Raw genomic sequence first — 13,353 nt, forward strand, 5'->3', positions numbered from 1 at the left:
TCTCTGAATGTGACTATTGTAAGTACCTCATAAGGGGAATCATGATGTATTTGAATTTTTGCAACTAGCTTATTTTACTTAGCATAATGTCCTCAAGGTTCATCCTTGTAACACGTGACAGATTTCCCTCCTTCTTAAGGCTGAATAATATGTCCTTACATTTTGTTATCCATTCATCCATTGATGGACATGTGGGTTGATTTCACCTCTTAGTTATCACCAATAGTGCTGCTTTGATCTTTGATGTGCACATCTCTCTTGGAGTTTTGCATACATACCAGAAGTGGGATCACGGAATCATATGATAACCATATTTTAGTCTTTTGAAAACCACCATGCTGTTTTGAATAGTAGCTGCACTGTTTGACATTCTTGCTGGTAGCATACAAGGGTTGCAGCTTCTTGGCATCCTTAACAACTTACTCCTTTGTTTTTGTGTGACAGTTCTCCTCATGGATGTGAGGTGATAACTCATTGTGGTTTTGATTTGCATCTCTAGTGATCAGTGTCATTGCACATCTCTTCATAGGCATGTTGGCTATTTGTACATCATATTTGAAGAAATGTTTATTAAAATCTTTAAGCCTTTGGGGTGGGGGGATACTGGGGATCAAACCCAGGGCCTTATATGTTAAAGAAGTTTTTTTCCACTGAACTAAATCCCCAGCCCCTGCCCATTTTTTATTCAGATTACTGGTTGTTGAATTTTAGCAGTTGTTTATATATCATTAACCTCTTCTTAGATAGGATTTGTAAATATTTTCTCCTATTTCATAGGTTGCTTTTTTACTATTGTATCCTTTGATTGATGCATAGAACATTTTAAATTCAATGTTCTGTTTGTCTGGTTTTGCATTATTGTCTGTACTTTTGGTGTTATCCAGCAAATCAGTATCATTTGAATGACATGAAGTGTTCACCTATGTTTTCTCACAGGAGTTTTATAGTTTTAAGTTTCACATTTAGGTCTTTAGTCCATTTTGAGTTCATGTTTGTATATTGTGTAGGGGAAGGGTCAGATTTCTTTTTCACGTGGGTATCCAATTTTCCCAGCACCATTTATCGAGGAGAGCATTCTCTCCTCATTGGGTAGTCTTGAGATTTAACCAGCTTTACAAGTGTTTATTTCTGGGCTTTTTATTCCATGGATCTATATGCCTACCTTTATAACTGGTTTGATTACTATAGCTTTGTAGTATTTTTAAATCAGGAAGAGTAAGACCTCCAGTTTTTTTGTCCTTTTTCAAGATTGTCAAGTCTCTCCTGTGAGTAAGCTGTCCAGTCAATTGGTATGGACAGCTTTCTGTGTGTGTTCCCCTCAGCATTGTGGAAAGTGTTGCAGGCAAGATGATTGTGTAGACTGCTGGGCATTAACTCACATCCGGATGAGAATCAGGAGTGCCTTTATGTGTGTGGTGCCCAGAAAGGTGGCTGTATGTAGAGCAATGAAACAACTAAGAGGATTAAAAAAAAGTAAAAATAAAAACTACCTGCTGGATGGGTATTATCTGAAGTGGGTGGTTTTCAAAATCACTCTTCCCCTGTTCTCCCAGCTCTGGATGATTCAAGGTGATTAGTTTCTTTTGGGAGAGAAAAAAGTACTAGGCTCAGTGGCACTTTGATAAAAACAAGACTATCCTCAGATAGTCTCTTTTATGTAGGTTCATCCCTGGTCCCTTTTTCATCAAAGCCCCGATGAGAAAGGTCATCTCCAGACTCTCCACAGCACAACTTACCTGACTACTCAGAGTTCTCCTTGATATGATTTCAGCCAAATCAAAATATTTTGAGGAAAAAAAAAAAAGAGAGAGACTATACCTGGTACTTAACCCCAGCTTCCCTTGGAAGAAACTTGAGCCTTTCATCCTAGGGACTGATTTACCCAAGGCATAAATGCCACCCATGCATCAGCCAGAAGGGTCCCATATGGTGGCTGCAGCTTTTGCCATCAACAACTGCTCTGCTGTGCGAGGTCCCTCCTCCTGCCCTTTGGAATCAGAGATGGGGCAGAGGGTGGGCATGCAACTGGAGTGGCACCAAGTTAACACACACCTGCAGAGCTCTTTCCTGCCCTGTGCATTTTTTTCTACGTAGATTTCCTGGAAGACAGTATTACTGACACTCCTCCACCACCACACACTCCCCCCCATCTGTAGCCCAGTCAGTCAGGATGCTGCTCAGGAAGATGAAGAAAAACTATGAGAAGCATAAAGAAGAGCAGGAAGAACTGATGCTTAAGCCAGTGAGAGAAGCACACTGCCAGCTTTTCTGTCCTTAGACTAGATAACATTCTGTCCCTTCCTTTGTGTCCTTGGCAGTTTGCTTTCCTGACAGCCATTTCACCCAGGTCCCAGGACCCCCCCCCCCAAGCTGGTCTTCATTTCCATCCCAGAACATGGTAGAAAGTTTTAGATAGTTGGAAGCTTTCTGTTTTGCAATGGGCAGGGGGGCAGGTCTTGATGGATTTTAGAATCTCAGAACACTTCTCTGGGCTTCTGTTTGACCATTTCAACTCTGGAAATGTGCCATCTGCCTGACTGAACTGCTCCATGGCAGTCAGGGGAAGGCCCACCCTCGGATCTCAGATTCCTCCCCCAATAAAGAATACAAATACCTAAATTTCCTCATCTTGGACCTGACTTTCCTTGGAGAATAAGAGGACATTAGATGAGGAAGGACTTTTTTCTATAACATTAATACAAGAGGAAAAGTGAATTAATGTTGAAATAGCAGGTATGTATTTTTTTTTTTAATGACTAGGCTGCTGGGCCTGCTACTGCATGCCTGTGATCCTAGCAACTCACAAGAGTGAGGAAGAAGGACCAGAAATTCTAGGCTTGGGCAACTTAGTAAGACCCAGTGTCAAAATAAGAAAGAAAAAGAAGTGGGAACATACTCAGTGGTAGAGCAACCCTGGGTTCAATACCTAGTATTAAAAAATAAATAAATAAGCTATGGTATTCTCTGTGGTGGGGGAAAAAAAAGTGCTGCTAAAGAAGTAAAAAAGAAAAGATGTGCTTTAACTGAAAGCATAAAAATAGAAGTGACCTTTATTTCATCGTTTGTGGGAGATAAACCATATTATGATAAATTTTGTTCCAGGTAAGGTTAGATGCAAAGTCAAAGTGCTTTCTAAAAGTCTAGATGTTTTTGCTTTTGTTTCTTTCTTAAATAAGTAAAATCTCAATCTCACATCCAGACCCACCTTATTAGTGTTACCTATATTAATTCAGATATACTGTTCAGATTAACAAAGGCCTTGTGTTGAGGCTGGAATGGATATAGGTGATATAGCTTAAGAATTTCTAAGAAAATGTTACATGGTTTGTAGCTCCACTGTTGAATACTGTGAATGTGGTTGTCTGACTCACTGAGAAATCTAATCACTGAGTTTCTCTGAACTTAGGGCCAGAAAAGAGAGAGAGAAAGAGAAAATGTACCCTTCCATCTTACATCTGGCATCCGAAGGGCTCTGTCTCCATCTAATCCCAAGGCAAGGTCACCAGCATGCTCCAGACTTTGGTAAGTGAGGTGCTCAAGGCCTGCAGGGACATTCTGTGTGGGAGAATGAATAGCTTCTGTCTTCGTAGAGAACCATTCTTCTCACACTGCATGGCTCTGACTTAGAGAATGATAGTCTTTCTCAAAGCAAAGAAAAAAGGAACATGACACATTGGACTTGGTTTCTAAAGGACTTCATTTCTGCATTTATCACATAAAAGACAAACACACAGAGCTAAACGTCTGCATTACTTTTCCACAAATTGTTGTCCTGGGTTCTGGGAAGCCTGTTCTGATGTGTTCCTCTCTTCCCATTGTGTGCACCCAGGCTCCCATCCAAGTCCCTTCCGCATTTGCCTGGCACACCCCGACCGGCATCCTTGCCTCCTGGCTCAGTCAAAGCTGCTCCCACCCAGGCCCGGCCCCCGTCCCCTGGCAACATCCGCCCAGTCAAGAGGGAAGTCAGAGTGGAACCTGAAAAAAAAGAGCCCGAGAAGGAACCTGAGAGTACTGCCAGCGAGCCCTCGCTGAAAGGCAGGACACCTTTAGTGAAGGTAGACGAGGCCGCAGTTGAAGACGGGACCCCTGTTGAACCAGAAGCTGACCCTGGTGAGAAGGAACTGACCTGGGCAGGGACCTTGGTCGGCCGTTCTCTCTGCTTGCTCTTTTTCTTCAGCTTCATTTTATGTAACTTTTCTTTTTTTATTCTTACCGGAGACTTTGAATTTTTACTCTGAGGCTTATTTCAGAACCTCTTCCTAAGTATGATTTTCTTTTTTTTTTTTTCTTCTCTATTTCATTTTTTGCAGGGGGACTGGCGTTTGAAAGCCAGGGCTTCATAGAGGCTATACAAGCACTTTACAACTAAGCTATGTCCCCAGCCCTGCATGTTTTTTTAATTTTGAGATAGGGTTTCACTTTAATTTTGAGGCTAGCCTTGAACTTGCAATCCTCCTGCCTCAGCCTCCAGAAGTGGGATTACAGAGGCCCACTAGTGCACTTGCAAGTCTCTACCTTTTCAAGGGAGAATTTTCAAATAATCTATTGATATACATTTAAACCAGCACCTCCAGGATTTTCCAAAATGCAGAGTGCGGCCTTACATCACAGAATTCTGCTTCATCTCGCACATTGGAGCCAGGACTGCAGCAGAAGCAGGCCGTGTGAGTTGCACGCCGTGCCTGCCAGACAAGGCGAGGTCTCTTCACACCTCCACCTGGAGACGGCACTAGCTGGACTTTTGTCTAAAAGCAGCCGCTTCATTTGGTGTTGTCATGCTTCCAGCCTGAGCCTCGGCCTGTGGCAGGGTGCTGTAGTAATGAATAGTCACCAAAGAGTAGGAATTTTTTAAACAAAGGACAAACAAAAGAGCTCATCTCCGTTTTGCTCAGGGTATAATTTCCCACAGAAATCTAACATGAGGTTCTCTACTCAGTACATATTTGATAGGTACTGTTAGCTCATTTAACTGCTGTAAAAGTAAGACTTGGTGACAAGCTTGAGCTTTGAATGTCTCATTTACACATGCAGTGAGTCCTTTTTTTTTTTTTTTTTTTTTTTTTGGTTATCTGTTACTTGGTTACAGAGAATACAGTGAAATTGTGAGAATACACAGTAACAAACATTCCCTTTTCTCCGATAATGATGAATTCTAGGTCTGGGGTGTGGGGAATGCTAGTTTTTGTTTTGTTCTTTGGGTTTTGTTTCCAGTTGGTTTTCTCCTTGAACCTGTTTGTACAGCTGCTCCAGGCGCGGCCCCAGCTTCTGATCCAGCTCCAGTCCCAGCCCCGGCCCCGGCCCCAGCCCCATCATTCACTGTGACTGCTAGTGCTGCTCCTAAGATTTCTGCAGGCACCACTGACCCAGAGGAGGCCACTAGGCTGCTGGCTGAGAAGAGGCGGCTGGCCCGAGAGCAGAGAGAGAAGGAGGAGAGGGAGAGGCGAGAGAAGGAAGAAATAGAAAGGTAAAGCAGTAACAGTGAAGTGATGTCAGCGGTACCACAGTTAGGCCTTGCATTAAGTCCTCCCCCTGAGAGAGAGGAAGTGGTAGTTAAGTGACAAAGGTGAATGTGTACATTTGGGGTGGTTCTTTTTAGGTGGTCTCTGCACAGTCTGGAGATTGTATATACATATACACACATTTACATAATTGTAGTCACAATAAGGGTACAACGGTACAGTCTGCTTTTTCACTTAACCCATGTCCAATCTCTATATATTTCCTCAGTATCTTTGTAATTATCATTTTAAAGCTGCTTTAGTAAGGGTTCATGTTTTCTTCCAGATTGTGGCTGGGTAAAATATTTAAATGTTGCATGATTGCCTGCCAGATAGTATGCTAAGGGCAGATTGCTTAATTGGTCACCTTCTGGGTCTAATAAGGCTGATGCCAATATAATTGTTCCTCACACAAGCAGAACGGCACTCTGAGGCTGGACCGCAGGCTACCATCTTGGAGGTGCCCAGCCCTTGATCCCATCAGGAGCTTCCCTCTTCCTTTGCAGTACAGAACATTATGTTTGTTTGGTTTATTTTAATTTATAAATGAGGAGAGTAGATTCATATTTGTTACTAAAAAGTCACACAATTTGAATTTATAAAGTCTAAGCCCTTAAAGATTGTTAAATTGTAAATGCTTGGAAAAAGAGAGTTCTCCTTAAAATACTCATGGTTGCAGTTTGCTGCTGTTTATCACGGGCAGCAAAGACGCTGGGAAGGGAAGAGGAAGGACAAAGGATGTCTTCAATTTTGTCCTGTAACGTGTTGAATGTATCCAGTTGAAGTTTTGGGGAGCTCTTTGAACAAACTGCCCTTGCAATGCCCACACTTGGGGCGTGCGGGGGCCGCCTCCCTTCAAGGACTCCTCCTCATGTGTCTTTGCTTTGTCTTTTCCCAGACAGAAGAGAGAGGAATTGGCTCAAAGGGTGGCCGAGGAGCGAACTCGCCGGGAGGAAGAGTTGCGTCGTCTGGAGGCCGAGCAGGCCCGGGAGAAGGAGGAGCACCTGCGGCGGCAAGCGGAGGAGCGCGAGCGCGAGGAGATGGAGCGCGCCCAGAAACAGGTGCGCCCGGGCGCCGCCCTCGCGGCCACCTGCCCCGGGCCGGGGTGATCCCCCCCCAATGAGAGCACCGTGGGCACAGGTCCCTGTTAGAAAGGCCGCGCGTTGCTGGTGTGGGTTCTGATTTCTGCATGGTCTCCACCTGCTTCTGCATCCGGGGGCCCCGGGGACGGGTGCTGGCCCCTGTGTAAGAGGCACACACCCACCTTGTGTCTTCAGAAAGAAGAAGAAGCTCGGATGCGCGAAGAAGCTGAGAGGGTCCGGCAGGAACGAGAGAAGCACTTCCAGAGAGAGGAGCAGGAGCGCCTGGAAAGGAAGAAGGTAGCAATGTCAGGCCAAAGCTGGGACAGAGCCTCTGAGCCCCGCCTGGATGGGAAGGCCGCTGACCTCCAGGAGACTGGCTGCTGTCTTCACCCCTTCCAGATAAACAGCCCTCAGTGCTAATAATCTCCACAAAGAAGCCACTCTTAAAGTTTGAGTTCTCCTCCAAAGCAGTTAATTTCCACTTATAATAATTAAGCCAGTCCAGCTTATTTGCTACATTTATTATTTTTTTCTTTTTTTTTGACCCAGGATCTGGCAAAGTAGCCCAGACTGGCCTGGAGTTTAGGATCCTCCTACATCAGCCTCCGTAGTAGTGGCTGGGATTACAGGCAGATACCACTGCAGCACAATCTTTTTGCATGACTCCCAATTAAGAAAAAAGCACTATGAATTATTATTTTCCCCAAATGACAGGCGACAGACATGTTTTTATATGTTGCTGTTTGATTATGCAGGGCACTAGGCTGGCTTGGCTTGTGTTCTACATCTTATCCTCTTTCTCATTGTTCTTTCTTGCAGCGACTTGAAGAGATTATGAAAAGAACCAGGAGGACAGAAGCTACAGATAAGGTATTGAGATGGCTACTTTCTCATCATTCGTGATGGCTCTTTTTCTTTTTTCTTTTTTTTTTTTAACCTTTAATTGTAACTAATTCTTAAAAATCTTTTTTTTAATTTTTCTTTTTGGTAGAAAACCATTGATCAGACAAACGGTGACATAGCCAAGGGAGTTCTCACTGGAGGAACAGGTATTTCTATGATTGAATTCAAATCAGCTGAAGGGGGAAAAATTTAGAATTATTTTATTAAATCATAAATATACAAAAGCTTCTTAACTCTGCACATGCATTTAAATTTATATTGTTATGTCTTATTAGACCATGCTCCTGGCTAACAGCTTTTCAAAACTTTGAGAAATGTCTTTAAAAAGTTTTCACATGTAATCTGAAACTTAGATATAACACTTTCAAAGAAGGAAAGCTTCTACACCCTTACAAAGACCACCTGAAAGAAACAGTAATTAAAAACCTAAGAAATTGTCTCAATAGCTTTTTCTTTCCTTTTTTTGGTACTGAGGATTGAACCCAGGGAAACTTTACCACTGAGCTACATCCATAGACCTTTCCACTACTACTGCTACTACTACTACTATTATTATTATTATATTTTGAGACAGGGTCTCACTAAATTGTAGAGGCTGGCCTTGAATATTCAATCCTGCTTCAGCCTCCTTGGTTGCTGGAATTACAGGTGTGCACCACCACACATAGCAAAGGCTTTTTTTTTTTTTTGGTACTGGGGATTGAACCCAGGGGCACTTAACAACTGAGCCACATCCTGAGCCCTTTTTTATATTTTATTTAGAGATTTTATTTAGGTCTCACTGAGTTGCAGGCCTCACTAAGTTGCTGAGGCTGGCTTTGAACTCAAGATCCTCCTGCCTCAGCCTCCTGAGCTGCTGAGATTCCAGGTGTATGCCATGGCACCCAGCTCCTGGGTTGTTGATGGGGATTTGGAGGGAGATACTCAGTAGACTTACATAAGCTTAGGTGTCTATCTGTTCTCTAGTTCATACATTTTTCCCCTTATGTAAAAGTCTTTCTAACATTTCCTTTTTGTTTTGTTTTTTTGTTTGTCCTTCACAGTGTTGGGGGTTGAACCCAGGGCCTTGAGCATATTAGGCAAGCACTCTACCACTGAGCTCCATCCCCAGCAAGGGCTTTAAATTTACACATTTTGACAAATTATATTTATGTCAGTTCTCAGAGAAAGGATTTAAATGTTATTTCTTTTAATTCTAACTTCAGAATGAGGTAAAAATTTTAAATTAATTGAAAGTTCTTTGGAAGTTTTATACACACACACACACACACACACACACACACACACACACACTCTGTAATTTTTGGATTTACTGATTTCTTGGTGATTTTCAACCAGACATGGATTAGATGAAGATGAGCTCAGCCTCAGTTTTAATGCTGTGATCTAGTCAGCCTTGTGCGGCACACATCTTTCACATGCTTCCTTGTTTCACCACCACATTATTCTTATGAGACAAAGGCCCTTCCCTTAGAGGCAACAAGCATTTTTGGAGCCCTTCTGTGTGCCAGGACCTGTTGTGGGTGCTGAGATTCAGTGTGAGCAAGAGAGGCAAAGTTTCTGTTCCTGTAGATGCTAAGCTCCAGTGACAGGCCCCACTCAGACCAGCTTGGGCCCAGGTCACCAGCTCCCGATTCTGCTCCAGGTGGTTTTTCATGATTGTCCAAAAAGATGCTTGGTGGATAGCTTGTGGCTCAGTCTGCCTGTTTTCTCATCTACCAAGTTTATATGAAAAGAAAGGACTAGAGGTGTACTTCAGTTTCTTTTTCTGTTCAAAAATTTAGGAAGGACTAGAAGTACCTCAGAGGGCTGAATTACAGATCAAATGAGACAATGTATGGGAAAGAACATTCCCTGTAAACTCTAAGGGTTTTCAAATGTAAACTATTACTGGTGTTTGGTTTTAGTTCTGGAGAAGCTCTTCCAGTTTTTGTGTGCCACGATTGTTTTGTAGTGGGGTTTTCATGCTCTTTTGTAGGTGCACTGATTATTTTTGTTTGGAGAACAGTTCGGGTGGTTGCATATTAACCCCATTGCATGTTAGCATACTGTCTCCACGCAGGTTACAATAGATCCAGGCTATGAGCAGGCATAGCAACCAGGGAGTCTTCAGAGTGATCCATTTAGTCTGCGCATGACAACATTCAGGATCGTTTAAGGGGCTGATGCTATAGTTGGTACCTGGCCAGGTTCCTTGGTTTTGTTTTCATTTTCCACCTTCCTGATGCTCCATCTGTTCCTTCAATATTCTTTGTACTCGATCCAGGACTGAATTAAGGCAAGAGGAGAGGTTAAACCTGTCGATGACGTACTATGTTTATCAATACTCACGTAAATTAGATTTGAGTTAGAACTGCTAAAAATAGGCTTGCGGATTAAGTATTTCCATATCTTTGTCTGACATGTGACTTGGGGCTGAAAGGTGGTGTTAGTGCTACAAAGAGAATTCTAGGATAGGCAAGTGGGTTCACAGACTACCAGAAGTCTCTCAGAGGCTCCTGTCATCAGCTTTACAAATCTTGGCATTTTTAAAATTATCAGTCACTTCTCTGCTTCAGTTATCAGACTCCTTGTTCCTCTCACAGTTTACTGAGTTTGTAGCAGGTTGTGAAATAACTCTCTTGGAATCATTTTAGTTACTCTTTCACATCAAGCTGAAACATAAACTGCCACAGATTTCTCTGAAACTCTGACCTGTGAGAATGTATATAAGACTAAGTAACCCTGTCCCAGATTTTCAAGTCAGGCATATAAAGCTGGACCCCAACATTGAGTATTGATGAGGTGGCACAAGTAGGTACAGTTCACCGGAGCTTCCATTTATGAAATCCCCATCATTCTAAGTGTGACTAGAGCTGAGTTTGTACAAGTGGTACTTATGATATTTCCATGGTGATTTGCTCTGTGTCCTTCAGTAAAGATGTTCCTTGTCAGCCCTATCAAGTCACCATACTGCTATCTTCATCAGGTACTGTGGTTTCAATATAGACTTTTTCTTCAGAGCCAACTTGGTGCAAACAAAAATAATAGTAACATTTATTTCAGCCCTTACACTGTGTTAAGCACCATTATAAGTACTTTGCAAGTATCAATAAATTTAATTCTCACAGTAGCCTATGAGTTAGGTACTATATCTATGAGGAAACTGAGGCACAGAGAGTTCAAGTGATTTACTCAAACTTCCACAGCTGGTAAATTGCAGGGTCAGGATATAAATCCAAGTAGACTGGCTTGGGAGGACTGGGTTTGATTTTTAGATTGTTAGTGATCCTTTATCTCCTTTGCTACTTACAGAGGTATCTGTACTTCCAAATATGACAAACTCTCCAGGAAATGGAGAATCTGCAGCCAGCCCACATTTGGTCACTTCACATCAGTTAGAGGTGACCTTGCAGAGGTGAGTTAAACAACTTGGGGCCTTTTTCATTGCAGCATATTAAAGCAAAGCACTACTGTTCTTACCCCACCAGAATTTCCTGGGTCCAGTATAATTTCAAGGTTTTAACACTAAAATTTCTTTTAATTTGGGCTCATTCATTTTTGGTTGGGCTTGTAACTCTGAACTCTGAGATAGGGCAAAATCTTGTTTCTTGAGTCTTGATAGTGAGGTTTTAGTGATTATTATAGAAAATTACAGGATATAATTTGTTTTCTTTGTATACAGTTAACCTGATCTGGACCATATTCACATTCTTTAAGTGTATGACAATTGTATTTTAGACAGATATAATATTCTAATGAGTCGCAAGTTAGGTCCATAATAGAAGTAATTTAGAGGTCAGTATTTCTTATGATATTAGTAGCAGAGCTTCTTATTGATGAATTAAACAGTTACTAACAAGAATCAGGAGAAGGATTGGATTGAAGAAAAATTACTTTTCTCTTGCATTTATACCAACATATATTGAGTATTGATGAGGTGGCACAGTTCACTGTACCTGCTCATAAGAGCAGTTTCAAAATGAAAAATAAAAGTAATCATACCCTGCACCTAAAAATCTAGTGTGTTAGTCAGCTTTTCGTCACTGTGACCAAAATATCCAACAAGAACAACGTAGAAAGAAAAGTTTATTTGAGCTTCATGGTTTTAGAGGTCTCAGTCCATAGACAGCTTGGCTCCATTGCTTAGGGCCCAAGATGAGGCAGCAAGCACATCATGGTGGAAGGGCTCATCAGAGGAAAGCTTCTCAGCTCATGACAGGGTCAGGAAAACAGAAGCAAGGGTGAGGGGTGAGAGGGGAAAGAGGCCACAGGGAAGATGCTCCTTTCCAGGGCATCCTCAATGACACGCCTCTTCCACACCCCACCTGCCTGTGGTTACCACCAAGTCAATCCATTCAAACTTGGATCAACTGATGATGTTATAACTCTCATAATCTGATCATTTCACCTCTGAATACTCCTGCGTTTTAACTCAGGAGTTTTGGGGGGTGGTCACCTCATATCCAAACCATAATATTCAATCATAGAGAACTAATAGAAATGTTTTAAGTGATATTCAAAACTTTTAATTCTGACTAAAATTTTTGGAATCTCACATTATCCCATCTACCTGGGAGACTGAAGCAGAAATAGCAAGTTCAAGGACAGCTTCAGCAACATGGTGAAAATCTATCTCAATGACTTTTAAAAAGTAAATTTGAAAATTTTGGAATCTACTTGTTTTATGAGTTTTTGAACTTTTATGCACATTTCCATTTGTAATACCAGTGTTTGCCACCAATGGAGAACTGAAGGTTCTCAAATTGTTTTCTTAATTAAAAAATACATACTATACAATTTTTTATAATATAATTAACAACAACTAAAAAGTCATCTGGCCAAGCTCCTATTGTTCCATGGAAGGCTGAGGCAGGAGGATCACTTGAGTATAGGAATTCCAGTTTAGCCTGGGCAAAACAGTAAGACCCAGTCTCAAAAATAAAACCCCAAAAAATTTTTAAAAAACTGAATAAGCATTCTCTTTGATTCTGTAAGGACTCAAATTTTTAGATAGTTATATCAAAAATCCTGTTAAAGCTGGGAACTTGTTCTATACACTTGTAATCCTAGCAATTCGAGGGCTGAGACAGGAGGATCACAAGTACAAAGCCAGCCTCAGCAACTTAGACCCTGTTTCAAAATTCTGGGTTTGTAGCTCAGTTTAAACTGCCCTGGGTTCAATCCCCAGTATAAAAAAAAAAAAAAAATAGCAAAACCCTCTTAAAGACTTTAAAGTACAAGTAAAGCATATCCACTAATACTCCCTTTCAATCACAGTTTCAAGTCAGCCTTGAAATCACTTGCCAGAGTCAGTGAATTTCCTTTAGCAAAATATCCTATGATCCTGTGATTAATCAGCATCTTGACTAAATATCCTACAACCTGAACCTGATGTGGGTGATACTGTGAAAAATCCAACATGACAGATGTCCAAGCATGGAGACAGGGTTTGTTTTCATTGGAAAACTCCATGCCTCCGAATGAATGTTTCTAACTCAGGCTGGGAGAACTGTTACTTTTTTTTTTTTTTTTTTTTTTTTGGTACTGGAGGTTGAACTCAGGGTTTGACCACTAAGCCACATCCCCAGACCTATTTTGTATTTTATTTAGAGACAAGGTTCTCATTGAGTTGCTTGGTGCCTCACTTTTGCTAAGCCTGGCTTTGAACTCAGGATCCTCCTGCCTCAGCTTCCCGAATTGCTGGAATTATAGGCATGAGCCGCCGCGCCTGGCTGAAGTGTTACTTTTCCTAACATCCTAGTGTCCTCCTAACGTTAGTTTATTGGCAGCTAGGACAAAGACCCCTTGTTACAGTGAAATCTACCCTGGAAACATCTCCAAACTGCACCCCTGAGTGAGACCTCTGGCCCCTGGGACTTCTTTGGCTC

At 41.8% G+C, this 13,353-nt stretch overlaps 1 protein-coding gene across 16 annotated transcripts in view; it reads left to right on the plus strand.

The window, feature by feature from the left end:
- The window catches only part of Map7 (microtubule associated protein 7), a 172,273-nt gene that overhangs the window by 149,815 nt on the left and 9,105 nt on the right, over nucleotides 1-13,353 (plus strand). For 11 of the 16 annotated variants that reach the window (XM_078019066.1, XM_021729438.3, XM_078019067.1 and 8 more), the window contains 8 exons: nucleotides 3,407-3,522; nucleotides 3,830-4,110; nucleotides 5,212-5,464; nucleotides 6,397-6,559; nucleotides 6,776-6,877; nucleotides 7,400-7,450; nucleotides 7,572-7,629; nucleotides 10,778-10,880. In XM_078019066.1, the coding sequence (XP_077875192.1) occupies nucleotides 3,407-3,522; nucleotides 3,830-4,110; nucleotides 5,212-5,464; nucleotides 6,397-6,559; nucleotides 6,776-6,877; nucleotides 7,400-7,450; nucleotides 7,572-7,629; nucleotides 10,778-10,880 (1,127 nt within the window). Of the gene's footprint in view, nucleotides 1-3,406; nucleotides 3,523-3,829; nucleotides 4,111-5,211; nucleotides 5,465-6,396; nucleotides 6,560-6,775; nucleotides 6,878-7,399; nucleotides 7,451-7,571; nucleotides 7,630-10,777; nucleotides 10,881-13,353 lie in introns of those variants that run through there. The other 5 variants (XM_021729443.3, XM_021729449.3, XM_078019068.1 and 2 more) reach the window with 2 other exon arrangements.

The sequence above is a fragment of the Ictidomys tridecemlineatus genome, chromosome 8 (genome assembly GCF_052094955.1).
Source record: "Ictidomys tridecemlineatus isolate mIctTri1 chromosome 8, mIctTri1.hap1, whole genome shotgun sequence".
In the NCBI taxonomy this organism is placed as follows: domain Eukaryota; kingdom Metazoa; phylum Chordata; class Mammalia; order Rodentia; family Sciuridae; genus Ictidomys; species Ictidomys tridecemlineatus.